General features: G+C 49.0%; 11 protein-coding genes across 11 annotated transcripts; 5 read left to right on the top strand and 6 right to left on the bottom strand.

Annotated features, from left to right (window-relative positions):
- Nucleotides 1-921: 921 nt before the first annotated feature.
- Nucleotides 922-3,787, top strand: NFB16201 (chromatin assembly complex 1 subunit B/CAC2; the record flags this gene model as incomplete). Its single annotated transcript, XM_001879070.1, has 9 exons — nucleotides 922-1,144; nucleotides 1,231-1,296; nucleotides 1,350-1,376; nucleotides 1,425-1,545; nucleotides 1,598-1,966; nucleotides 2,294-2,378; nucleotides 2,472-2,640; nucleotides 3,082-3,220; nucleotides 3,277-3,787. The coding sequence occupies 9 exons, from the start codon at nucleotides 922-924 to the stop codon at nucleotides 3,785-3,787; spliced, it is 1,710 nt and encodes a 569-aa protein (XP_001879105.1).
- A 629-nt stretch (nucleotides 3,788-4,416) lies between these two features.
- Nucleotides 4,417-6,395, bottom strand: LACBIDRAFT_152132 (uncharacterized protein; the record flags this gene model as incomplete). The annotated part of the gene is given in 11 exon segments (XM_001878850.1): nucleotides 4,417-4,527; nucleotides 4,593-4,707; nucleotides 4,771-4,850; nucleotides 4,921-4,949; nucleotides 5,079-5,207; nucleotides 5,268-5,372; nucleotides 5,423-5,555; nucleotides 5,610-5,795; nucleotides 5,848-6,054; nucleotides 6,070-6,246; nucleotides 6,300-6,395. Coding segments are annotated over 11 exon segments (1,368 nt in total), but the record flags the coding sequence as incomplete, so codon positions are not given.
- A 414-nt stretch (nucleotides 6,396-6,809) lies between these two features.
- LACBIDRAFT_325462 (uncharacterized protein) lies at nucleotides 6,810-8,362 on the top strand (the record flags this gene model as incomplete). The annotated part of the gene is made up of 2 exons (XM_001879069.1): nucleotides 6,810-8,266; nucleotides 8,341-8,362. 2 exons carry the CDS (start codon nucleotides 6,810-6,812, stop codon nucleotides 8,360-8,362), a joined length of 1,479 nt encoding a protein of 492 aa, XP_001879104.1.
- A 690-nt stretch (nucleotides 8,363-9,052) lies between these two features.
- LACBIDRAFT_317363 (uncharacterized protein) lies at nucleotides 9,053-9,549 on the top strand (the record flags this gene model as incomplete). Its single annotated transcript, XM_001879068.1, has 2 exons — nucleotides 9,053-9,329; nucleotides 9,386-9,549. The coding sequence occupies 2 exons, from the start codon at nucleotides 9,053-9,055 to the stop codon at nucleotides 9,547-9,549; spliced, it is 441 nt and encodes a 146-aa protein (XP_001879103.1).
- A 1,631-nt stretch (nucleotides 9,550-11,180) lies between these two features.
- LACBIDRAFT_317362 (uncharacterized protein) lies at nucleotides 11,181-11,933 on the bottom strand (the record flags this gene model as incomplete). Its single annotated transcript, XM_001878849.1, has 3 exons — nucleotides 11,181-11,339; nucleotides 11,390-11,569; nucleotides 11,838-11,933. The coding sequence occupies 3 exons, from the start codon at nucleotides 11,931-11,933 to the stop codon at nucleotides 11,181-11,183; spliced, it is 435 nt and encodes a 144-aa protein (XP_001878884.1).
- A 408-nt stretch (nucleotides 11,934-12,341) lies between these two features.
- Nucleotides 12,342-13,096, top strand: LACBIDRAFT_317361 (uncharacterized protein; the record flags this gene model as incomplete). The annotated part of the gene is made up of 4 exons (XM_001879067.1): nucleotides 12,342-12,403; nucleotides 12,455-12,491; nucleotides 12,540-12,646; nucleotides 12,694-13,096. 4 exons carry the CDS (start codon nucleotides 12,342-12,344, stop codon nucleotides 13,094-13,096), a joined length of 609 nt encoding a protein of 202 aa, XP_001879102.1.
- Nucleotides 13,097-13,107: 11 nt separating this feature from the next.
- Nucleotides 13,108-14,764, top strand: LACBIDRAFT_317360 (uncharacterized protein; the record flags this gene model as incomplete). The annotated part of the gene is made up of 2 exons (XM_001879066.1): nucleotides 13,108-13,920; nucleotides 13,970-14,764. 2 exons carry the CDS (start codon nucleotides 13,108-13,110, stop codon nucleotides 14,762-14,764), a joined length of 1,608 nt encoding a protein of 535 aa, XP_001879101.1.
- Nucleotides 14,765-16,886: 2,122 nt separating this feature from the next.
- Nucleotides 16,887-17,638, bottom strand: LACBIDRAFT_148214 (uncharacterized protein; the record flags this gene model as incomplete). Its single annotated transcript, XM_001878848.1, is given in 5 exon segments — nucleotides 16,887-17,026; nucleotides 17,046-17,184; nucleotides 17,242-17,439; nucleotides 17,488-17,529; nucleotides 17,588-17,638. Coding segments are annotated over 5 exon segments (570 nt in total), but the record flags the coding sequence as incomplete, so codon positions are not given.
- Nucleotides 17,639-18,777: 1,139 nt separating this feature from the next.
- Nucleotides 18,778-20,470, bottom strand: LACBIDRAFT_317358 (uncharacterized protein; the record flags this gene model as incomplete). The annotated part of the gene is made up of 2 exons (XM_001878847.1): nucleotides 18,778-19,286; nucleotides 19,342-20,470. The coding sequence occupies 2 exons, from the start codon at nucleotides 20,468-20,470 to the stop codon at nucleotides 18,778-18,780; spliced, it is 1,638 nt and encodes a 545-aa protein (XP_001878882.1).
- Nucleotides 20,471-20,846: 376 nt separating this feature from the next.
- Nucleotides 20,847-21,417, bottom strand: LACBIDRAFT_317357 (uncharacterized protein; the record flags this gene model as incomplete). Its single annotated transcript, XM_001878846.1, has 3 exons — nucleotides 20,847-21,088; nucleotides 21,147-21,279; nucleotides 21,337-21,417. The coding sequence occupies 3 exons, from the start codon at nucleotides 21,415-21,417 to the stop codon at nucleotides 20,847-20,849; spliced, it is 456 nt and encodes a 151-aa protein (XP_001878881.1).
- Nucleotides 21,418-22,827: 1,410 nt separating this feature from the next.
- Nucleotides 22,828-23,256, bottom strand: LACBIDRAFT_168862 (uncharacterized protein; the record flags this gene model as incomplete). Its single annotated transcript, XM_001878845.1, has 3 exons — nucleotides 22,828-22,935; nucleotides 22,991-23,125; nucleotides 23,182-23,256. Coding segments are annotated over 3 exons (318 nt in total), but the record flags the coding sequence as incomplete, so codon positions are not given.

The following is a 23,256-nucleotide window of genomic DNA, read 5'->3' as shown; positions in this document are numbered from 1 at the left end:
TGCCTTCTGGAATCAAGAGTGCAGCTCCGTCCGAAGCATGCGAAGGTATTTCGAAGGCATTGTTACTTTGAAAGCGACCATAAATCCGTAAGTCAGCGACTAGCCAGCAAGGAGTAGGTCAGTAGGGAAGAACCTCTCAGTTCCCAGCGTCACAACGAATGTCAACGCCTGGTCAACGCCAGCTGTGGTAATGACAGCTCCCTTATCGAAGTAGAGAGGAGTAACTCCACATCCAAGCCGAAGCAGCTCGAATCCGTCAGGAGCATAAAAATAAGTATCGACTCAAAGGGTGAGTATTAAACCAGTACACGCAATTGGGAAACGGGGATCTTTGCGATAAGGGACACCAGGTGGTAGAATATAACTCAGGCCTTCCTGACTCTGTTTGAAAATTTCAAGTTCCAAGAGATGCGACTTGGACAGCGAAGGGAATGTGTATACCTCCAAGTTGTGACTGAAACGAGTAAGCCAAAGGACCTAATGTTGAACGCAAACTCACCAACGCAAAGGAAGGAAGTCTGAACTAGTTGGACCTTCTTCCGCTTCCATCACAAATCAATGGCCACGGAATTCATAGGTGGAGGATGTTATGGCTTTGGCTTGGGACGATCTGGGCCCACATGCCGTCCTTTGTATTTTTTGGTCTTGTCGTTCAATTGTCCTGGCGAGAGAGAAAGTGAATAGTAACAAGGCAGTCAGGCAAATGTGAATTGTGAAATAGAAGCTAGGCGCTGTTGACAAATTACAAGCGATGATGATGCGCTCCTCAACTTCACCGTGACACAAACGACTACTTATAATCGCTTCCTCTTTCAATCGCCATTCGCCGCCCAACTACATAGCTACCAAAACAAACTCAAAAATCCCTAGAATACACGTCTTCGGCCTCTACAAGCGCGTCCACATTGCTCATAAGCAACCATGCGCTTCAGAACTCTAGAAATCAGGTGGCACGACAGCAAACCTATTTCAACCTGCGACTTCCAGCCCATTTCTTTCAAGAAGGCGCGTCCAGGTCCAGGTCAAGAGAAGAACTACGCGGGTCAGTCGTACCGTTTAGCCACAGGCGGGGAGGATAACCACGTTCGGGTGAGTATCATTAAAGGACTTTATGCGGGATATCGCCTGACAACCAGGCGGCTGAGTAGATATGGATGGTCCACCCTCATATCCGACCCCCGAGCGTTGTCGAACCCGATTCCGCGTCAAACCCAACGAGGCCCCCGCGAGTTGAGTACTTGGCGACTCTGAGTCGCCATTCAGCAGCAGTCAATGTAGTGCGATTCTCACCAAATGGTACGTCTATCGCGTCTTTCTAGCCAACAGAGGTGCTTAGAACTCATTTATAGGCGAACATATCGCGTCGGCTGGTGATGGTAGGTAGCGTTGTTTGTGAAATGTCGTACCTAACACATTACTTCCAGACGGTATGATTATCATTTGGGCGCCCTCCACAAGCCCGCAACCAACCACCTATGGGAGCGATCTAAGCCCAGAGGATTTACAACACGAAAAGGAATACTGGAAACCAAGAACAACTTTCCGGTGAGAATGATATTTGTCGGGAAATGGTTTGATAAGTGACGCGTCCTTCTAGCTGCACAACCATGCAGGTGTACGATTTGGCATGGAGCCCTACTGGAGAGTACATCATTGCTGGTAGCACAGACAACGTCGCAAGGGTCTTTTCCGCTGTGGACGGTATGTCACTTTTCCCTTTGTTTGACATGCTGGCAATGAAACCTACAGGGAAATGTGTTCACGAAATCGTCGAGCACTCTCATTATGTTCAAGGAGTTGCGTGGGACCCTCTGAATGAATACATTGCAACCCAAAGCAGCGACCGGTCTATGCACGTCTACCGCATCTCTACCAAACAAGGCGCCTTTGAAGCCCACGCTGTTGGTAAAAACACACGTATGCCACACAGGCACTCGCGTACACCCAGCACCAGCCGACCACGGATGTTTCGGAGGGAATCTACAGCGAGTGACGCTGAATCTGCCGTCGCCGACTATGCAAAAGACTCGGAGGATGTGTTGACATTGAGTAAGGATCAAACTCCGCTGACACCAGCGATGTCTGTATTAAGTACACCCTCCTCCATGTTCCCACCACCACCCATCGAGCCTTCCTCGCGGAGGTCGTCTTTCAGTGGGTCCAATGCCCCCAGTTCACCATCAACATTCACGCGATATGGTCGTTCTCCTTCACCCATGCCTCCCCTCCCTGCTATTCGCAGCCTCCCCTCGCCTTCGTCTTGGGCTTCCGTAAAACTCTATGGCGACGAGAGCTTTACAAATTTCTTCAGACGCTTGACGTTCAGCCCAGATGGTGGTCTCCTTCTTACCCCCGCTGGCCAGTTCGAAGACCCCTCTGTGATTCCGTCACAGTCCAAGCAGCACGCGAAAGACGATAATAATACGACCCCTGCACGGGGTCGTAAAGGTCGCCCTTCTAACGCTGGGGAGTTTACTACTACTTCAACCCCAGCGACTGCAGCCGCAACCTCCCCTGCATCTTCGGTATACATCTATTCTCGAGCCAACTTTGCTCGACCGCCCATCGCTCAGCTGCCGGGACACAAGAAAGCTAGTGTTGCAGTCCGTTTCTCTCCGATTCTTTATGAGCTAAGACATGGTGTGGAGGGTGCGGAAGGTACTCATGAAAATGAGACGAAAACTGCAGCTTTGGAGAAAGGAATGGAGGGTGTTGTGGACGTGGATGTTGTTGGTCCCCTTACTGTGTCCGAGCCATCAGCTTCGACTGCAGGAAGCGCTACTGCAAGGTATCACGCATCGTCTTTAGTGACCACCCATCAGCGCACAACGCCAACACATGGCCACACCCATTCAACCTCCTCAACCTCATCCATCGTGGCCCCTTCTCCCCGTCTTGCAATCCCCACTTCTGGAGATGAAAATTCTCATCACCAACATTATCCCAGAGGGTCACCGGCGCTTTCTCCCATGGATTTGAGACCGCCCACCCCAGCTGCCTCTAAACCCCCCACACCGGTTCCCTCCTCTTCACAAGGCCATGCTCATTCCAATCCCATTACAAACCCAGCTGTCCGTACAGGCTCTGTCTTTGCCTTGCCGTATCGCATGCTATTTGCTGTGGTAACGATGGACACGGTGGCAATCTACGATACACAACAAGCTGGTCCTGTGTGCTTGCTCACAAAGTTGCATTATGACGAGTTCACTGATATGACTTGGTGCGTATCCGCCCCCCTGTTCATTCTTCAGTCGAACTGACTACCCCTCTACTTAGGTCACCAGACGGACAATGCCTGATGCTCTCTTCTCGCGATGGATATTGCACCCTCATCATCTTTGACGAGATTCTGCCTTCACACCAAAAGCAACAACATGCACTCCAGCTCCAATCTATTGCACAGCATCACTCCCTTCCCCTCTCCTTTGCCTCTTCTCATCACAACAACAACCATAACGTCTCTGGAGCTGGCCCATCCTCTACAGTCGTTACGCCCGCAGCTACGCCCTCTTCCAGCACTATCGGTCTGCCTTTTGTGCGCGAGAGCAGCTATACCACTCCGACGTTGTCAAGGAAGAGGCATGAGCCGCCTCTGACGCCGACTGCTAGTGTGGATGGAGGTGAAAATGCGTTGGATTTCTCATCCTCGTCGTCTTTGGGTGGTCTTCACCAACAAGGGGACATCATGGTTTTGGACAAGGACGACGGAGAAGCAAAAGATAAGATCCAGGAGCCCCCGAAGAAGAAGAGGCGCGTGGCGTTGACGAGGGTTGGCGATTTGGATTGATAAGCCGACGGACCTGAATGTGTTTCTTTAGTGAAGACCCATTTCTTGACCTACCCATGCCGCAATTTATGGTGTTGCACCTTCTTCCTATGTATCTCCCTTGATTTCATTATTCTTGATTGTATTGATATTTGCGCTATTTGTCGTTTACCGAGCAGAGTCCCCCCAGCTCCCAATCTGCATACTATACATGTCCATAATCCGTTCTTCACTTGTACAGTACGTTTCAGCCTACACTTATGCATACCTCAGCTATTTGAGCTGTGCCTCGACGGCATTGAAGGTCGAAGGCCTGTCAGCATCATACAGTGACTTCCGAGTCCTTCGATGAGATGAACGCCAAATCCAAAATGTCTGACCATTCATCTCTTTGCCGTTTCACTCCGAATGATCAAAGGCTTCGAAGTACGGACTGTACAAGCTTGAGCATCAGGGAGGATCATCGAAGAGCACCCTAGCAGCAGTTGAAACAAATTCTCGATTATATGCTGCGAACCTCTCTACCAAACACCTGCGATCACATTGGACACCAGCAATCTTGGCGAAAAGGAATCAGAAAGAAACTAACATGTCTATACTAAACATCAACATCATCACGGCCTTCCCCCCTCTCTCACCCTCCAAACCCATGCAACCGCACAAACGACGAGGGAATATACGCCGAGTATACACATCGCCAAGGTATCTGAGGCGTACATGGTTTCCACCTTCAAATTGATAGCACCCGTGAGTACGTTAGCCTGTCACCATTCATCACATCAGGCTACATGAACATCAAGAAGATGGAAGACGGGAGGAGACGCACAAAGAGGAAGAGGACCAGTCCATGCTTATTAATCGCCTCGAGAAGTTGAGGTGGGTTGCCTTGCTCAAGCACCTCATCTATAGGTGGCTGCTGTTGGGAGGAAGGAACGTATGGGCTCGCAAGGCCCGACATTGATATCGGCTCTTTCTTCTTCTTTGGTTTTGGACCAGGGAAGAACGAAATGTCGAGTACTACCAAGTACAGGAGGAGGAAGGAGGTATTGAATGCTGCGACCCAGAGGATGTAGGGAAGGTTCACCTTGAAGGATATTTATTATATTAGTTGACGACGGAAACAATTGAAGTTCAGGAGGGAAGGGAAAACGCACGATCCTCCTAGATACCTCGCCCCATTGACCTTTGAAGTTGACTAGCTTTGTGAGGCCTAAGAAGCTCCACCACACGATACTGTAAGAGCAGAGCTCCGTAGCTGTCTTCCCCGTCTGCCTAGGACCTGCAAGGTCAAGGTCTTTGTCATGCTTGAAACCAGCGTCGCTGATCCGTCTTTTGGTCAATTTGTCCGCGAGGGCCTGTTGCCGCCTTCGGAAGAATGAGGGCGAGGGTGGGAGGACAAGGGTGCCGGCGGAAAGACCGAGGAGGTGGATGGCGAGATAACCTAGGATTGTTGCTCGGATAAGAAAACCACCGAAAACAAGGGATGGGAAATGTTTCTTACCTGAAAGGGAGACGATACCTTCCTTGTTCGCGCTAATGATGGATGTTCGTGGTGCAGTTAGAATATAGGACTCGAGACCAAAATGCGATAAAGCAGATTGCTGTCCTGCAGGAGCGAGTTAGGAGGGAGGTTGATGTCTATTGAGGTGCACTCACCAACTGCGATGAGCACCCCCAAAAGTGACACCGGGAGATAGATCATCATGGGATGCAATAAAACTTGTAGGATAGGAACAAGGGCGAGAGTAATGAAGAAATTCCAATGTCTTCCATACTCCGTTTCATGTTCCTAGAGCCAACGATAAGAACCAGGTATAGAAATGACTGGTGGCTGGATGTCTACCGGGTATTCCGTTCCTTTCACCAACAAGACTCGTACAAGGCCGAGAACGATGACTGGTAATGACTTGCGTGTCACTTTGAAGAGCTTGGAAGGGAGTGAAGAAGTGAGGTACGAAGGGTCTTTGATCAAAGGTATTGCGGAGATTATTCCTTGGGAAAAAACGAAAGAACCAACTCCTAGGTCCATCTGTGGACTATTAGCCTTTTGAATTGAGCTGCAAGGTGATTGAGAGACATACGAGAGACACGCCGTAGGTCTCACACTTTGCGAGGGAGCGGGGAAACACGGGGAAATCCACAGCAAGAATTGCAAGGATAGTCATGAGCATCATGTGTGCTCTATACGTCGTCAAGGCTGGCAGCGGTCTTATCCAAGTTCGCGACGGTTGCTTTGGAGCAGAAACCGCTGGCGACGCGGGTTGGCTGGAGGGGAGAGAAGGGCCGCCCTCCCTACGTGGAACGAAAAGGAGCAAAGCCGTTGGTATAAAGATGAATAGGGAGAGGATGATCGGTCGCTCAGCGAAGAGCGTCATCGACAGAAGAAGAGGGAGTACAAGGAGGACCCATGAAAGACCGAAGTTTATACGTCGGCTTGTTGGAAGGCGTGTGCATAGGGCTGAGTAGAGTGATACCGAGGACTACTGTAGAACGTTAGGTAGGATTTCGAGGCTCATTGAACTGATTGACAGACCAAAGCCACCAAAGACACTAGGTTTATCTGTGTAATTGAGGAACCCGTCATTCCCGACACAAAGGCCTCTTTTGCGGCCTTATAATCGTTGCTCATGGCACCGACAGTGCTGTGTGATACTAATAGAGCTATATGTTCGAGCGATCCTAAAAATGAGGATGTCAGTCACGCGGTGAGGACTTGGAATGCCAAACGATTGCACGATGACACTCACAGATATACAGGATATATCATAGACAAACGTTACTCGCTGGTAACCCACTGGTAACGTTACCAGTCTGAATACTCAGTACTCAGATTCTGGGCATATACTTCCAAGAATCGCTATCTGTCGTAAGCAGCCACAAATATCGGTCTTAGCCGTGATTTTGAAGCTGGTCACTCCCTGTTGCCGTACATCATACAGCTCTCACACTGTGTCATGAGGGAACATGCTAGGACACAGGTTTGCCAGCTGTGTGTTATATATACCGCTGTCTTCATGTCCTCTGCAGCAGATCTCCCCCACCCATGATTCGCTACCTTTTATACTTCCTCAATATTTACTCGGTCTACGCCCACCCGGTTAACATCGCCATCGCGGCTCCCGTTAGCCTTCACGTCAGCCCCGCCGGTTCACTCGGGCTCTTATGGAGCTCGATCGGGCTTGCAGTTCTCACTTCTTTCATGCAGGGCCTCGCCGTCACTGTGGTGACCATAGCTGAGGATCAAGACATGTGGACTTTCCGTTTCCGCATCGCGCGTTACGAACATCTCTGGTGGACAGTCATATCCAGCTTGCTTTCCATCTCATTCATCCTCATTGTCGTCTCGTTCCTATCCGGGAATAACAGCGACTCCCTCGGCATACTCGCACTCTCCACAACCACATCCATTGCCATCGTTAGGTACACCATCCCTGCATGGCGGAACAAATATTTTGTACAGAGTCGCTGGCTGGCATGGACAGGGAAAAGTCGCACGGCGATTAAGGCAGTGTTTGGGAGCATTGTCGGCAATGCTGATCGATGGAACCGGATTGCTTCCCTTGCACCTCCAAATCACCTTATCGCAACCCCCTCAGATGAATGGGGCTGGGCGATCAATCCGCCCTCAGGCATAGGCGCGGATCCAACCTCATTATTAACTTCATCGCTCTTGGACGACGAAACCAAAAATGAGGCGACTCTCGCGTCTTGTATCTATGACGATGGATATCATCATCATCTTGGCGGTACTGTATCGCTTCTATGGGGCCAGGACATTGGCTTTCGCCCCCGCATATCCCGAGCAATCAACAGTATGCCTCGCACACTCAGCCACTCTAGGCCTTTCACGAACGCCGGATACAAGGGCGAGGGAATCTGCCTCGCGATGGGTATCCTGGGACGAAATAAAGGTTTGCGACCTTTTCTGCTCGTCTTCGATCATCGGGACAGCAGAAAAAAGCAGCGAGGAATTAAATTCAAGTCGAATATCAGTACCACAACGCACCTCGAAAACACATCCGTCTGGTCCCCACGTCCGAACAAAGTCATGAGATCGTACTACGAGAAGGCGGCCGTTGAGCAATTTGGTGGTCTTGGTAACGACTTTGTTGGCGCAGCTGTTGAGCTCGCCGTGTTATTACTCGATTGTCCGCCAAAAGCTGCGATGAGATGGTTATCAAGAAATCTGGAGCAGCAGTCATTGGAACTGAACATCCTGATGTCTGGTCGGGACCCTACTCACCTCGACGCCACAGCTAGCCCAGCCCAACTACAAACATTGTACCGCGCGAGCTACACATCCATGATTCTATCCCTCAACTATTTCCCATCCAATCCAGGCTACGGCGATTTTGCTCGCCCCGACCTTATCTGCTTCGCACTTCTCTGGCTGGCTGATGGAGCTGTCGAAGAAGTCGAAATCACTACTGACTCGGGTCAGAAGAAGGTTCACTATTATACTGGGAAAGGTGCAGAAGAACCGACGTGGTGGGAGCAGGAGTGGGTAGGGAAGAGACTGGAATTGGAACACCAATCTTTGAGCAGTACGACTACTGAATGGAAGGATGCGGCAGCATGGCTTTTGGGATTGACTAATTGGCCTGAGCATCTGGATCGCTGGCCCCAGTGGGAAAGTGTGGTGTATACGGTGGCGGAAAGAGAGCTATAAATATTTATTTATTTCGAGTAGTCGAGTGCTGCTCGATGCAGGCCAAGACGGTTACACTTACCAGCACTAGCAGATATAGTTGCATTTTATATTCAGTAGGGAGGACCAGTTATGAGCACCCTTTGGGATGGCACCAACGATGCTCAGGCTGGATCCGGAGATATCGATTAGAGAAGTAGTCAGGATGTAGTTCTGCAAAGCGATAACTGAGCAAGCTTACAAGTAAGTTAGCAATGACGGCAGCCCGGAGAGATGATAATGCACCCGCATCGACAACACTTGCCACAGGCACCGAGCAAGATGCAGCTCTGAGCAGGGCGGAGAGAGAAAGGGACGAAGCTTGTGCATCGCACATGCAACGCTCCGTTACGCTCGGCATATCACGTTCTATATTAATATTGTACCACTAAGTAGACTTTATTTATCTATTGTATTCGATCAAGGCGACCATCCAAAACTTGCATTTCTTTATGTCTTCTCCAATCCGAGGACACTCGAAGGACATCAACGTGGTCATATGTCGCTTCACTTTCATAATCGGATTGATGTAAATTTTTGACTTATATTCGACTCGGATCAACTTTGCGACCTCTTCCTTCAATCACTTCACTCGCAAAATGTTCAAAATCAAACCGAAATACCTTTACAAGTTGATTGCTTCGTCGAAGAGGCTACTCCCTGTTAAAATTACGATTAATGATCTTTCCTGTGATCATCTTACCCCCACCCTTCCTTTGAGCAATGTGGACACTCACTTCATCCATCTATCGACCGCGGCCCAGGTTTACAGAACTCTCATCAAATATTTTGATGCAGAGGATTTGGTTTTCGTCGCGAGGCTCGACTATGCCGCAGTTGAGAAACACATTAATTGGGAATCCCCCAATGGGAGCGGTGAGTACAGATCTAACGGTTTCGCGATCATGAAACTCATTTCTTGATGCTTATAGAAACCCTTCAAATGGGGGCCGATGGAGTTTATGCGCATTTGCGCCCTACAGAGCTGTGGGGAAAGGACGTGATTGAGAATCTTTTCTATTTCAAGAAAGATACAGACAAGACCTGGGAAGAACAGGTGAAGTTGATTTGGAGGCCTGTGTGGTTGATCGATTGAAGATTGTGGGAGGGACTTGGAGGGTACCTAAAGCCACTATGTAGGTCGCATAGGTTCGGCTAGGTACCTCCCAACTTCCTGATGTAAATTTGAAAAAATAGAACTAAAACCTTGAGCTTGAGGGCCAGAGCAAGGCCAAAGTGCCCGCAGTCAGCACATGTCAGCCTTCGTTATTTCCACCACTGGCAGTGCACCGAGGCCATGAGGATGTTTACGAACTTAGCATTGTGACAAAGAGAAGGAGGGTGCTTTCTATAATAGACCATGCTGAACACTTGAGATCTTGCACTGAATGAGGCACTGTATTGACCTATGCTCAACCTATGCTTCGAATGGAGACGACTCGGAAGGTTGTAAAGCTCTGCACAACACATCGGTACTTGATCGGTATGGGTATTCTACGTGATCTGTGTATCGGTTCCAAAAGTTTTTGGGGTCCTGCTGCTACATATATTAACCCAAACACTGAGGCGTTGAACATCAACCGACCACCTACCGGCCTGCGCTTTCCCTCTCAACAAGTTATTAAGGTGCACTAGCATTGCCTTTTGTCTTTCTGTCATATAAATTCAGAGCCGTTTGAGATGACTAATCCAAATGCTGAGGTCGCTGTCCATGTCAGGATCGAAGGAAAAAACAACACAATATTCGACGGTACCATCTCGACGCACGGCAAGGATGTGACCACTAATACAGGAACCGTGATTACGCGTCGCGCCGACGGAATGAATGGAAATGAGTACCCGTTCAAAGTTCCTACTTGCACATCTGCACTTGCGGATACTGCCACTGGCGTAGCCGGCAGACCTAACTGGGGCGCGTGAGTGTCTTCCAGGGGCGATGCCTTAACTTCTGCGGGCCTGACTGAGTTCAACAGCACATTTCACGACGACTTAGACGACTTCTTTGTCAAAACCATCAATGAGACAGCTGGGCAGGGCGAATTCTGGCAGCTAGCACTCAACTTTAGACGGGCAGACGTGGGAGGGGGCCAGTTGCGGGTTACGACTGGAGACAGCGTGTTGTGGGCTCTGGTCAAAGGGCAGACGTTAGTGCCCCTCCGGCTCAAGGGCCGTCCATCTGTTAAGGTCGACACGGAGTTTACAGTCACCGTCCTTGATGGAGAAACCCGCAAGCCGGTTCCATTGGTAACTGTGAGCCCGGGCGGAGGGACTCGGACAACAGATGTCAATGGACAAGTGAAGATAAAACTCACAACAGTTAGAACTCACCTACTCAGGGCAGATGCTCCGGGTATATACGTTAGATCTAATGTCCTCAAAGTTACTGTGACGGCGGCTTGAGTGATACAGAGCAGCACCAGATGTACAATAAATTCCGTTTTTACGCCTTTCCTCACATCATGCATCCAGAACGTGTGCGTAGCTAGAAATCCCGAAGTATTCCTCTCAGCTAATAATTATAATTCGCGCCACCAGCGCAAGAGGTGCAGTGAGAAGGGAATCGGACTACCTTGTCATTTATAGCATCAAGATTTCGCAGTTGTGATTGTGGGGCCGTTTACACCCCCCGTAAAATTGTGTGTCGTCTCCACCACGTTCATTGCTCTAGCAGTCCTTTGCCCTCGTAATCTAGCATCAAGCCTTCCCGCATCGCATTGAACATCCTCATCATCGACATCCGCACATCTCCCAAGGCCGAGAACGATGACTGGTAATGACTTGGGTGTCACTTTGAAGATCTTGGAAGGGAGTGAAAAAGTGAGGCACGAAGGATGTTGCGGAGATTATTCCTTGCGAAAAAACGAAAGAACCAACTCCAAGGTCCATCTGTGGACTATTAGCCTCAAAATGAGCTTCAAGCTGATCAAGAGACATACAAGAGACATGCCGTAGGTCTCACACTTTGCGAGGGAGCGGGGAGATACGGGAAAATCCACAGCCAGGATTGCAAGGATAGTCATGAGCATCATGTGTGCCCTATACGTCGTCACGGCAGGGGTCGTATCCAAGTTCGTCACGGTTGCTTTGGAGCAGAAACCGCTGGCGACGCAGGTTGGCTAGAGGGGAGAGAAGGGCCTCCCTCCCTACGTGGAATGAAAGGAGCAAAAATGTTGGTATGAGGATGAATAGGAGAGGATGATCGGTCGCTTCGCGAAGAGCATCATCGACAGAAGAAGAGGGAGTACAAGGAGGATCCATGAAAGACCGAAGTTTATACGTCGGCTTGTTGGAAGGCGTGTGCATAGGGCTGAGTGGAGTGATACCGAGGACTACACTGTAGAACGTTAGGCAGAATTTCGAGGCTCATTGAGGTGATTGACGGACCAAAGCGACCAAAGAGACTAGGTTTATATGCGTAATTGAGGAACCCATCATTCCCGACACAAAGGCCTCCTTTGCAGCCTTATAATCATTGCTCATGCCGCCGACCGTGCTGTGTGATAGATCTATGTGTTCGAGCGATCCTGAGTTAATCCTGAGTAATGAGAATGTCAAGAGAATGTCTTGTCACAGTATGTTGTTCACACGCACTTGCTTATGACTTTCCATCAGCAAAATGGGAAGAGGTTAGTCGAGCGGTTCCTATCTTGAAATTGCGCATTTGAAGTTACTCATCTCTCGTTTTGCTTTCAAGGGGGTCGTCGTTGTGAAGGTGCCGAGGAAATTTATTAGGTCACAATTTACGACGAAACGAAATCGTCAAGAACAGCTACATACCTCAAACAAAACATAGCTGGCTACATAGATAAAAATGGCTAAGCCTGTCAATAAGCGCCTTCTGTTCAAACTTCACAACCACCACTGTCATCCGTCTGTAAACCTTCCGAAATGGCCTCCGAGTCCTCGCTGTCGGGTCATGCAGCCAATCTTGCCAACCAGTTTACACCACCGTGCGTCATCCAAAGCTCTTCTCTTGGTTTTTCATGAACTCCTCCATCCAGGCAAATTCGGTCACGTATCACCATCGTATGCGCAGAAGTACGTGCTTTTCCGCTCATTCAACTGTCCTAAGCTCATCCCCATTAGTGCAAGCGTCTCAAGCTAAAATGCGACAGGAAGACTCCTTGCGGGAGTTGCGCAAAACGCGGCACCATAGTGAGGTGTATCTATGCACCCGAAGCTGTGGAGAAGATGTACGCCCACCAATCACTTTCCCGATCGCTGCTGATTTTCTGAATAGCGATCTTCATTCACTTCATAATCGTATATCTTCACTGAACGATCGCCTCGTTCTAGTCGAGTCAACGCTCGCGAAAATGAACGCAGCACCGCCTGCATTCCAGTCGCCCTCACAGTCATCAATAACAGCGTACACTGGCACCCCGTCGACTGACTCCGTTCCACTCTTTGCGGATGATGTATCTATGCGGCTGGACCCCTTGATAAGTGGGTATCGCAGCTCACTGCGCCCTACACCCATGTGCCACCTCCGCCCAAGCCGACTTCAGACGTCTTCGAATTTCAAACGACGCCACCCCCTTCTGAGATTGAACCGTATCCCTATCCCTCGAAGAAGATGCAATTGGATTGGCATACATCTCAAAAAGATGGGACACAGATGCAGCCAACGCAAACATCTGTAGAGTCATTATTAATGCAGTCAGGCTTCGGTCCTGATGGGACAGATAGATTTCCCCAGGAGCACCAGGCAAAACCATCAACCGACGAGTCTGTTATTGGCAAACATTTCGTCATAGGTGCAGAGAGCGCGCTCGAGGGTATTCAGGGGAAAGAGACGGTCATCGAGACAGCCTTTGCAGATTTCCAAATTGCTAGGTTGGAGTATGCTGTCTTAGCTGGTTACAATGAGGCCCTCATGCAATCAGGAACGGGATACCTACCAGAGATTCACGTATTTTGTTCCGTCGATATCGCTCAGAGAACGGAGTCACTTGTCACCAGACTCGGAAAGATACTCTCTCCGCTCCCCGGGGTACTTTTCACGCCCACCTCTACGTACCGGATACCAGTCTTTCAAAACGACGAAACCCTTTTAAGCTGGGACGAGCTCGTCTTCTCTCGCACAGAGAGATATGCTGATATCCGTTCTTCTGTTGCACCAACTTCGATTCAGGTCGTGTCTTGTCCGCAAGGTTCTTGGAGTGACGGTGGAACGTCTGCTCCTTCTGGCTTCGGTGGGAACGAGTTGAGAGTAGGCGATTCTGAGATGAAAGATACGGATGATGCAGGGAATGATCAAGGCGAGGACGAGAAATCCGGGGACCGTGAGGGCGACGATGGCAATCCAGATCATGAGGATCCTGATGATCCGACAGACGGTAGCTTGACGTCGTCATTGCCAGCAATTTCCTTTGACACTCAGGCAAAGGTCTGCGCTACTACTGCGAACACTGCATCACCAAAAGTCTTCCAGGAGCTGCAAGTCAACGGAAGGCTTATAATACAGGTGACTTGCATACGCTTATTCGCAAGAACATTACTTACCTGTCCAAAAGTCTTATCCTCCTCGCTCAAAACCGAAACGACTCCCAAAGTCATGCGTAGAGTTCAAAAGGCTGAAATTTCAAGGCCGCCGAGCGATACCGACCAGGGGTTACGAGCAGGTCCACGCCAGAGTAGTGATCGACGCCAAGGAGGAGCTAACAAGAGTGGATGCCATCAAACCTTCTCGAACCCCTGCAATAGGACTCGAAAGCACGGAAGTCACAACACGACAGAGCAGCTCCGCACTGGGCTTTTCGGGCTCTGCGGGGTTGGGTACACCATCCATCAAGGGGATGTTTTCAGGACATCTGGGAGCAGAGTCTTCGTCGTATCTGGAGACGAGAAACTATGGATCACGGATTACCCAGGGCGACAGTTACGGTGTCGTTTGGTGGGGGTTCAACGTAGACGACCCTCATGCACAAGAGGCTGGTATAGAGCTGCTTGATACCCTTCCAAGCGCGGAGTTCCACTTTCTCGGAAAGAATGCATCTCTCCCTGCTCGGTTACACGTCGAGGTCGTTTCGTGCTGGTCATTGATTTCAAGCTGCGAAAACAGGCAGTCCTGGATACAGGCATTGATTGGGCTGGCAAAGCCAAAAGGTCTCTCGTACTCCAATCTATGCCAGATCGTCCAGTTGGAAATACCCAGTACGCTGCTGGAGGATTATGAATTCATGTCCCTTACACATGTGAAGCAGTCTGGCTGCCACACGCAGGTTAAACTCGAAGGCTCTCATCCGGTACACGTTACCCCCTCCGTCGTGTTTTTAGATGGACCTGTTACACCAGATTCTGGTAGGTAACACGATCCACGAAATGCGGGAATGAAACATTAACGTCCATTCCAAATCATAGGTATTTTACGCAAGTAACTCTTTCAGTTAGCATCGGGAACCCACCAAGTATATTCAATGATATATATGTAGTGCACATATATGTTCTGGTAATCTGCTCGCAAATGATAATCTAACCTGGAACCTCTACCGGTCGACGGCAAATGATATCGATTAATGGCTGTGCAACTTCCTCAGACCATTCCTTTGGTACCTGGTACGTCTCTGACCGGCGTTCTCGATAAAGTTGCATAACTTCCTTTCGAATGTATGCTGCAGTATTGCTGCCTTGATCATACCACTTTATCATAGCTTCAAGCGTTTTCTCATCGCTGATATTGAAAACGTAGATCTTCTCCATAATGAGTGTCGTGTCTTGGCATTGCCGTAGTCAGCCTACTGATACCCATTAAAACTAAGAAAACATTCACTAACCTGCTACCCGCTGTTCCCACCTACAGAAAGCCAGCAAATCGGGGTCGCCGTTCACCTCGGTCAGGTCGGATGATTTGGGGTGGCCGATGAGACGTCGGCTATCATCCAAATGTTTTTCCAAGAGACGAATAAGCTTATCGGAAGAAAACATATTAGTGAACTTGGCAATGCAGTGAATGGAGTCTCGCCTACCTTGATGGGTGCTTGACGCCCCGATGTAGGATCTGTCCAAAAGGTTTCCCAAGTCTTGATGAAAGGTCCGCCACGGAACATCTTCTCGGAGTGATTTTTATAATAGTTCCCTGAGGAAATAACGGTTTAAGGCGGGGGTCAAATATACTTATTGAGCACCAACAATTTAATCCATTTCTAGCGAAGCAGGGGTCAACGTTCAATGAATGAAACACGCAGTGATGAACGATACTTACATAGCAGACGTGATAAGCTTAACTTTACTATCGGCACTTTGGGCGGAGGCGAAAAAAGTCCGAAGGTCATAACCGCTTCGTACTTGACGCTGCGTTTCTGTCAGAGACAATACTTTCAATGATTCCTCAATCAATCGCGCCAAGCGACTATCGTCCGGAGCCGACTTGTGCACTTCAAGTAATTTCTTGTCAAACACGATCCAACTTTGCACACCAAGTTATATCACCTTCAGACAGAGTCACAACGGCCCGTGGTGGATGCTGCATGCTCAAAAGGGGTTTCTTGTAGTGCTCCTCGAATCGTTTGTCTGCCTCCGTACCAGCAAGCTTTTCGAGCTCGTCATCATCAACTTCCTCGTCTTCTTCTTCCGCTTTTTCTTCCAATTTCTGCTGCATATCTTGTAAAAATGTGTCGAACTTGGTCACAATGGCCACAACCGGTACTATGGGAACGTCACGTTTGAAGAGGGCGGTTCATCTTTGATCTTACCGGTCAAAGGCATCGAAAAAAAATCTTTCTCTGCTTGCTGGATGGGCCGAGAATTCATCTCCATGCAGTACCTGTGGCAATTCGGCTGAGCTTGCCCATAATGAGGAAAAGGAGCAAGACGAACCACACCAAATGCAATTTCTGATTTATGTCTTTTGCACGTGAACGACTGTCAATGAATCTCCAAACGACGTCCACCTCTGCTTGCTTTCCCGCTTCAAATCCCTCGGAATCATGCGCAATGATCTTGTTGTTCCCTTCGAATTCAATTTCTTTTTCAATATTATGGGTACCTCTCTTAAGACTTCGCCTTTGGCATGTGCTCGATACTACAAGCGGAATGATTTTGCACTCACCGTGGTGCTAGGCGCGTCCACCTGAAATGGCGGAATAAATCTTAAACCTTGCGAGAGCTTGATCATTCTTACCATATTCCCGCCACACACCTGGAACGAAAAGTTAGTCGCTCCATAAGATGCAAACGCCGGCTTGAAATGCTAACTTTATACAGAATTGTGGTTTTCCCGCACCCCGTTTTCCCGATGATCAACAACCTAAACTTTTCAAGCGGAGGCAGTGCGACCGCGACAGCTGCTGCCAGTAACCTCTTCAATTCTTGCTCCTCGGAGGCATCTAGTTGAGGCGCCTTTTCAGATTCCACATCTTCATTTTTCGATGATGACTTTAACAGTCCCTTAAGTTTATCGAATCTCTTTGGAGGGGGTTTTGGACGTGGGCGCAATGCTTCGCGAGTTGCAGTTTGAAACACTTCGCGAACCCCCTCTCCAGTCCTGCTAGAGCATTCAACATAGTGCCTTGCTCCGATTTTCCTGGCGACTTCCTGTCCCTGGTATGAAATGGTAGTGGGCCAGAGTACCTCTTCCGAGTTTAGCTCAACCTACCTCTTCAACGGTCGCTGGACGTTGATTCGTCCTCCGTAGTTTGTCAATGGTTTTGGGATCTCTTCTGAGGTCTTTTTTCAAGCCTACAAGAATGATAGGGAGTCCCTGACAGAAGTGGTTTACCTCACTAATCCACTGCGACAACCGACAAATAAATATTAGTACCGAGGTATTGAGGAGCTGGCTACGCACCTTCTTTCGGACGTTGTCCAGGGAATCGGGATTAGCAATGTTGAAGGTCATAAGAACAACGTGCGAGTCAGGGTATGACAGAGGACGCAAGCGATCATAGTCTTCCTGACCAGCCGTATCCCATAACGCCAACTCGACATGCTTCCCATCCACCTCAATGTCGGCGACATAATTTTCAAAAACAGTTGGGACTGATATCTGTTCACGAGTGTTAGCTGTCACGCCAATCAACTAATATCCACATACCTCTGGGAAGGTTCCTTTCGAGAATGCAATAAGCAACGACGTCTGCGAGATCCAATCAATGTTATCTGCGTAATCCGCATTGTGGTTTGTCCGGACAAACCTTCCCTCCATAATCACCTACGATGACGAGTTTTCGGCGAATCTCAGCCATCGCGTCCTATAATGCTCCACCGTTCGCGGTAGTGAATAGGATAATGCCAAATTGCTTGGTGTACACGTTCAGATTGGGTCGCTCGGAAAGGCCCGACAGCACCCCCACGTGTTGGACCACAGTGGTTAAATATTGGTCGACGTCGTTACTTTTTGTCGTCTGAAAGATTCTGTTATGTTTTGACATCTGCCTGGCGATATATTTGCTTCAAAGTTCAAATTCATCGACGGCACCTCTTCACGATATCAGTAAGCTTTACCCAGGAAAAATCTCCCCTTCGGACTCACGCGCTCGGACGAAGGACGAGGGAATGCACGCTGAGCATATACATCTACCAAACGAGAGGTTGAGACTTGCGTAGTAGGCTGAACTGAATTTTATCGTGGTTCAGGTATGCGTTGGCGGTGGCGTCCGACATCTGTGATTCCAGTCTCCAACTTGTCTCGCTCGTGTGTCGTCCGAGTCTCGTCCGCAAAGTTCTTGAAGTACTGAGTGGGAAAAATCTCTTGTAACAGGTTTGATGGTGGAAGCCAAGTGGAAGCGATGGTCAGAGAGATGGTTGTGAGTCGGAGATGAATTCGTGACGCATTTTGGACGCATTAGCAAAACAACCTTGTACCTTCAACAGCCTCAGGAGTTACACTCACATCGCTGGCGTTACTTTATATATCGCAGCAATACCCCAGAGGACGATTAGTGGGCCCAAAACATAAACATATAATGAAAAAAATTATTAACGCAACGCACTCTCCCGCAATGTATTCGCCGGACTCCAAAGATTACTCCAAAGCTTCTCCCCGTCAACCACGTTGTCTATTTCTATGTAATAAGCTGGAACCTCCGTCTGCCGTTGCTGACAACTAACAGATAAATAACAAGCAGGGAACCGAGACAAAGTCGAAGGGCAAGAAATTGGTGACTGAAGTGATCGTTACAAAAAGACGAGATGGAAGAAAACCAAGAACCTGAGTAATTCCAACGAGCAAGGCACGCCCATGCACCAACGGTGACGAGAACGTAACCGGGAGCCAAGAAACGAGAGTCCGGACTGAGGAGTAGGGATGGATTCGCAGTCGACAATGAGGGAATGGGGGCATAGTGAAAGGTACGAGGCCAAAACAGACGAAGAAAACCTGTCCTCAAGCGCCCCAAGTCGCGCGATAGAAGTCAGCATACTTGTATTTCTTCTTAATTTCGGCGAGGAGGTACCAGCCAGGGGTGCAATAAGTAACGTGGTTTCTGGTCGAACCGCCTCTGTTGTCGCCTGAGTGGAGCTGACCGACGATATAAGCTTTCCCTTCCTTCATGTGCCAAACAAGAGAACCAGAGTCTCCCTTGGCAGCGAAGGCTTCGACACTGCGCTCGTTGCCGGCATTGTAGATGGCGAGCTCCCTGGATTCAACGCCGACTTCGTTAAGAGTGAAGGATTCGAGGCCGGAGCAGCGCCCGACAGTGAGGTCGGTGGCGTTTCCGTCTTTACCGACCATGAGGCAGCGCTCTCCTTCATTGTCGAACTCCGCAGGGACGGAGAGCTCCTCCCTCGTAGCACAACCAAAGATCCGAAGCATCCTAGCGTCGGGATACTTGAACGTGGTCGGACTCTGAGGATAGAACATACGCTTTAGCTGTGAAGGAGTGAACTTCGCTCCTGCATAAGGGTTGATTTCATCAGACGAGGGAAATACGACAAAGATAAAGCGCACCCAGATCAACGACATTCCCGACAAAGCCATCCGCGACCTTGGCCTTTGCAGCCAAGAATGCTCCCCAGTCGGAGGTGTACTTCGTATTTTCTTGGTCGACCTTTATAGAGGGGGCGTATTCGACGTATCCGATATTACGGTCTAGCCGCATGTTCGACCAGTACTTCGTAACCTCGACCTGAAGCTTCTTGAGTTCGGCGATGGATTCATTCTTCTTGTCCACCAGGTCTTGGTTATACACTACTTTTTCCGCATTCGCCGGGCTCTGATCTCCATTCGTCTGAAGTCTGACGACTTCGCTAGCAAAAATGTCAGCGTCAGTTTCGTGAGCCTCAATGGCATCTGCGATCTCATCGAGTCCACGTTGGAAGCGACGCATCCCGCAGACGCCAACGTGGTCCTTGGATTCTCCGCCCTTGAACACGTAGTCGACGGTGGTGTTCTTCCGAAGAACATGACAGTTGCTGATCCCGTACACCTTGTCGCTGGGATTACCCTTTTCGTCCTTGTTCTCGTGCATCCACAAGGTCAGAGTGCCCTGAGAGTCGTCCGTTTCCATACCCTCAGCGGTAAGTGGAACAGCGTGAAGAGCAGTGAGGAATCGCCGAGCATAGTGGGTGGGATCCCTGCTCTCGGCATGACGCATGAGCGGGGGACCTGCAAGCTTCTGCAAGACAGCCTCTCTCCACTCCACCTCAACGTCCTCAACACCATTCTTTCGCAGAAGAGCAAGGATCTCCTGAGAGGTGTTGTGGGCAGTGTCGGCTGGGGTCAGACCAGGCTTGACGCCAATCCAAATTACGACCGGTCCGAGAGTACCTTTTTCCTCCTCTCCCGGCGGACCGTGAGTGAAAAAGCGGGCCGTGTCAATGGAGGACCACAAGATATCCTGCGCCTTGATGATGTCACAAATCTGGGGCCCAACAACGTCCCAGACCTTGTTCAGCGGTGTATCAAAAACTCCGCGAACCGATTTTATGGGGAGATATGGAAATCGGCCGACGGGCTTGGAGAATGGCCTAGTGAGAGCATCGGTGCGGTACACAAGAATAGGGTGTTCGTCATTCCCAGTGATGCCGTTGTAATAGACAATCCTTTCGAAGGCGGTAGGACCGTGCTCGGAAGCCATGATGGTGTCGCTGGTGAAGGTGAGGGTGGATTCGCTGAAGGTTGGGATTCGTCACTATAAAACACCAAGTGAGATACTGTACAAGATGAAGGAGATCGCACCTTGTGAAATGAGATGAGAGCTACGAAAGGGTAGGTTTCAAAGCCTCACTCACATACATCTAAAAATAATTTGATAGATCCAAGCGTGAATCGCAAATTGCCTGCGGGCAAGTGAGAAGCGGCTCTAAGTTTAGTAGCGTCAGCGGAGGCGAAGAGTGCGCGTGTAAGCGATCTGAGGTCAACTGTCAGGTTGATACTTACAACAATCGTGGATAGGTTTGGGGTTCGCATACACTGCTTTTACTCAGAGGAAGTAACCGTGACATCTCATAAATCTAACCTGGAACCTCAACCGGTCGATTACAGACGATACTGATTAACGGCTGTGCAACTTCCTCAGACCATTCCTTTGGTACCTGGGACTTCTCTGACCGGCGTTCTCGATAAAGTTGCATTACTTCCTTTCGGATGTATGTCGCAGTATTGCTGCCCTGATCATACCATTTTATCATAGCTTCAAGTGTTTTCTCATCGCTGATATTGAAAACGTAGACTTTCTCCATGATGAGGGTCGTGTCTTCGCATTGCCATAGTCAGCCTACAGGCCCATTACAACCAAGAAAACATTCACTAACCTGCCACCCGCTGTTCCCACCTACAGAAAGCGAGCAAATCGGGGTGGCCATTCACCTCAGCGAAGTCGGATGATTTTGGGTGGCCTATGAGACGTCGGCTATCATCCAAATGTTTTTCCAAGAGGCGAATAAGCTTGTGGGAAGGAAACATATCAATGAACCTGATATTACAGTGGATCGTGTCGCCTACCTTGATTGGTGCTTGAGGCCCTGATGTAGGGTCGGTCCAAAAGGTTTCCCAAGTCTTGATGAAAGGTCCGCCACGGAACATCTTCTCGGAGTGATTTTTATAATAGTTCCCTGAGGAAACAACGGCCGTTTAAAAAGGGGTACATATACTTATTGAGAACCAACAATTCAATCCATTTCTAGATAGTAGAGAAACAGGGGTCAACGTTCAATGAATGGAGCACGCAATGATGAAGGCGAACGATACCTACGAAGCAGACGTGATGAGTTTAACTTTACTATCGGCACTTTGGGCCGAGGCGAAAAACGTCCGAAGGTCATAACCGCTTCGTTCTTGACGCTGCGTTTCTGTCGCAGATAATACGTTCAGCGTCTCATCAATCAATCGGGCTAAGCGACTATCGTCTGGAGCCGACTTGTGCACTTAAAAAGTAACTTCTTGTCAAACACGACGCAACTTTGGACGCCAAGTTAATTCACCTTCGGATAGAGTCACAACGGCCCTTGGTGGATGCTTCATGCTCTCAAGGGGTTTCTTGTAGTGCTGCTCGAATCGTTTGTCCGCCTCAACAACAGCAATTTTCTCGAGCTCGTCATCATCAACTTCTTCATCTTCTTCTTCAGCTTTTTCTTCCAGTTTCTGCTGCATATCTTGTAGAAATGTATCGAACTTGGTCACAATGGCCACGACCGGTACTACGGGAAACGTCATGTTTGAAGAGGATAATTCACCTTCAATGAACCTTACCTGTCAAAGGCATCGAAAAAAAATCCTTCTCTGCTTGCTGGATGGGCCGGGAATTCATCTCCATGCAGTACCTGCGACAATTTGACTGAGCTTGTCCACAACGAGAAAAAGGAGCAGGACGAACCACACCAAATGCAATTTCTGATTTATGTCTTTTGCCCGTGAACGACTATCGATGAATTTCCAAACAACCTCCACCTCTGCCTGCTTTCCCGCTTCAAATCCCTCGGAATCATGCGCAATAATCTTGTTGTTCCCCTCGAATTCGATTTCTTTTTCAATGTTATGGGTACCTCTCTTAGGACATCGACTTTGGTTTGTGCGTGATACTACGAGTCCAACGACTTTGCACTCACCGTGGTGCTGGGCGCGTCCACCTCAAATGACAAATATGAAATGTAAGCCTTGCGAGAGCTTGGTCACTCTTACCATATTCCCGCCACACACCTGGAACCAAAAGTTAGTGGCTTCATTAGACGCAAAAGCTGGTTTGAAAAAGCTAACTTTATACAGAATTGTGGTTTTACCGCACCCCGTTTTCCCGATGATCAACAACCTGAACTTTTCAAGGGGAGGGGGCGCAACGGCCACGGCTGCTGCCAGTAATCTTTTCAATTCTTGCTGTTCGGAGGCATCTAGTTGAGGCGCTTTTTCAGATTCTACATCTTCTTCATTTTTCGATGATGACTTTAACAGTCCCTTAAGTTTATCGAACCTCTTTGGAGGGGGTTTTGGACGGGGGCGCAATGCCTCGCGAGTTGCAATTTGAAACACTTCGCGGACCCCCTGTCCAGTCTTGCTAGAGCATTCAACATAGTGCCTCGCTCCGATTTTCTTGGCGACTTCCTGTCCCTGGAATGAAACGGTAGTGGGCAAGGGTATCCATTCCGAGTTTAACTCAACCTACTTCTTCAACGGTCACTGGATGTTGCCTAGTCCTCCGTAGTTCGTTAATGGTTTTGGGATCTCTTCTTAGATCTTTTTTTACACCTACCAGGATGATAGGGAGTCCACGACAGAAGTGGTTGATCTCAAGAATCCACTGTGATAATCGAGAAATAAATATCAGCACCAAAGTATTGAAGAACCGTCCCGCACCTTCTCTACGACGTTGTCCAGAGAATCGGGACTAGCAATGTTGAAGCATATAAGAATAACGTGCGCGTCGGGGTA

The sequence above is a fragment of the Laccaria bicolor genome, genomic scaffold, assembly GCF_000143565.1.
Source record: "Laccaria bicolor S238N-H82 LACBIscaffold_7 genomic scaffold, whole genome shotgun sequence".
Taxonomy (NCBI): domain Eukaryota; kingdom Fungi; phylum Basidiomycota; class Agaricomycetes; order Agaricales; family Hydnangiaceae; genus Laccaria; species Laccaria bicolor.
The sequence above is the reverse complement of the archived record's forward strand: the minus strand, read 5'-3'. Positions and strand labels throughout refer to the sequence as shown.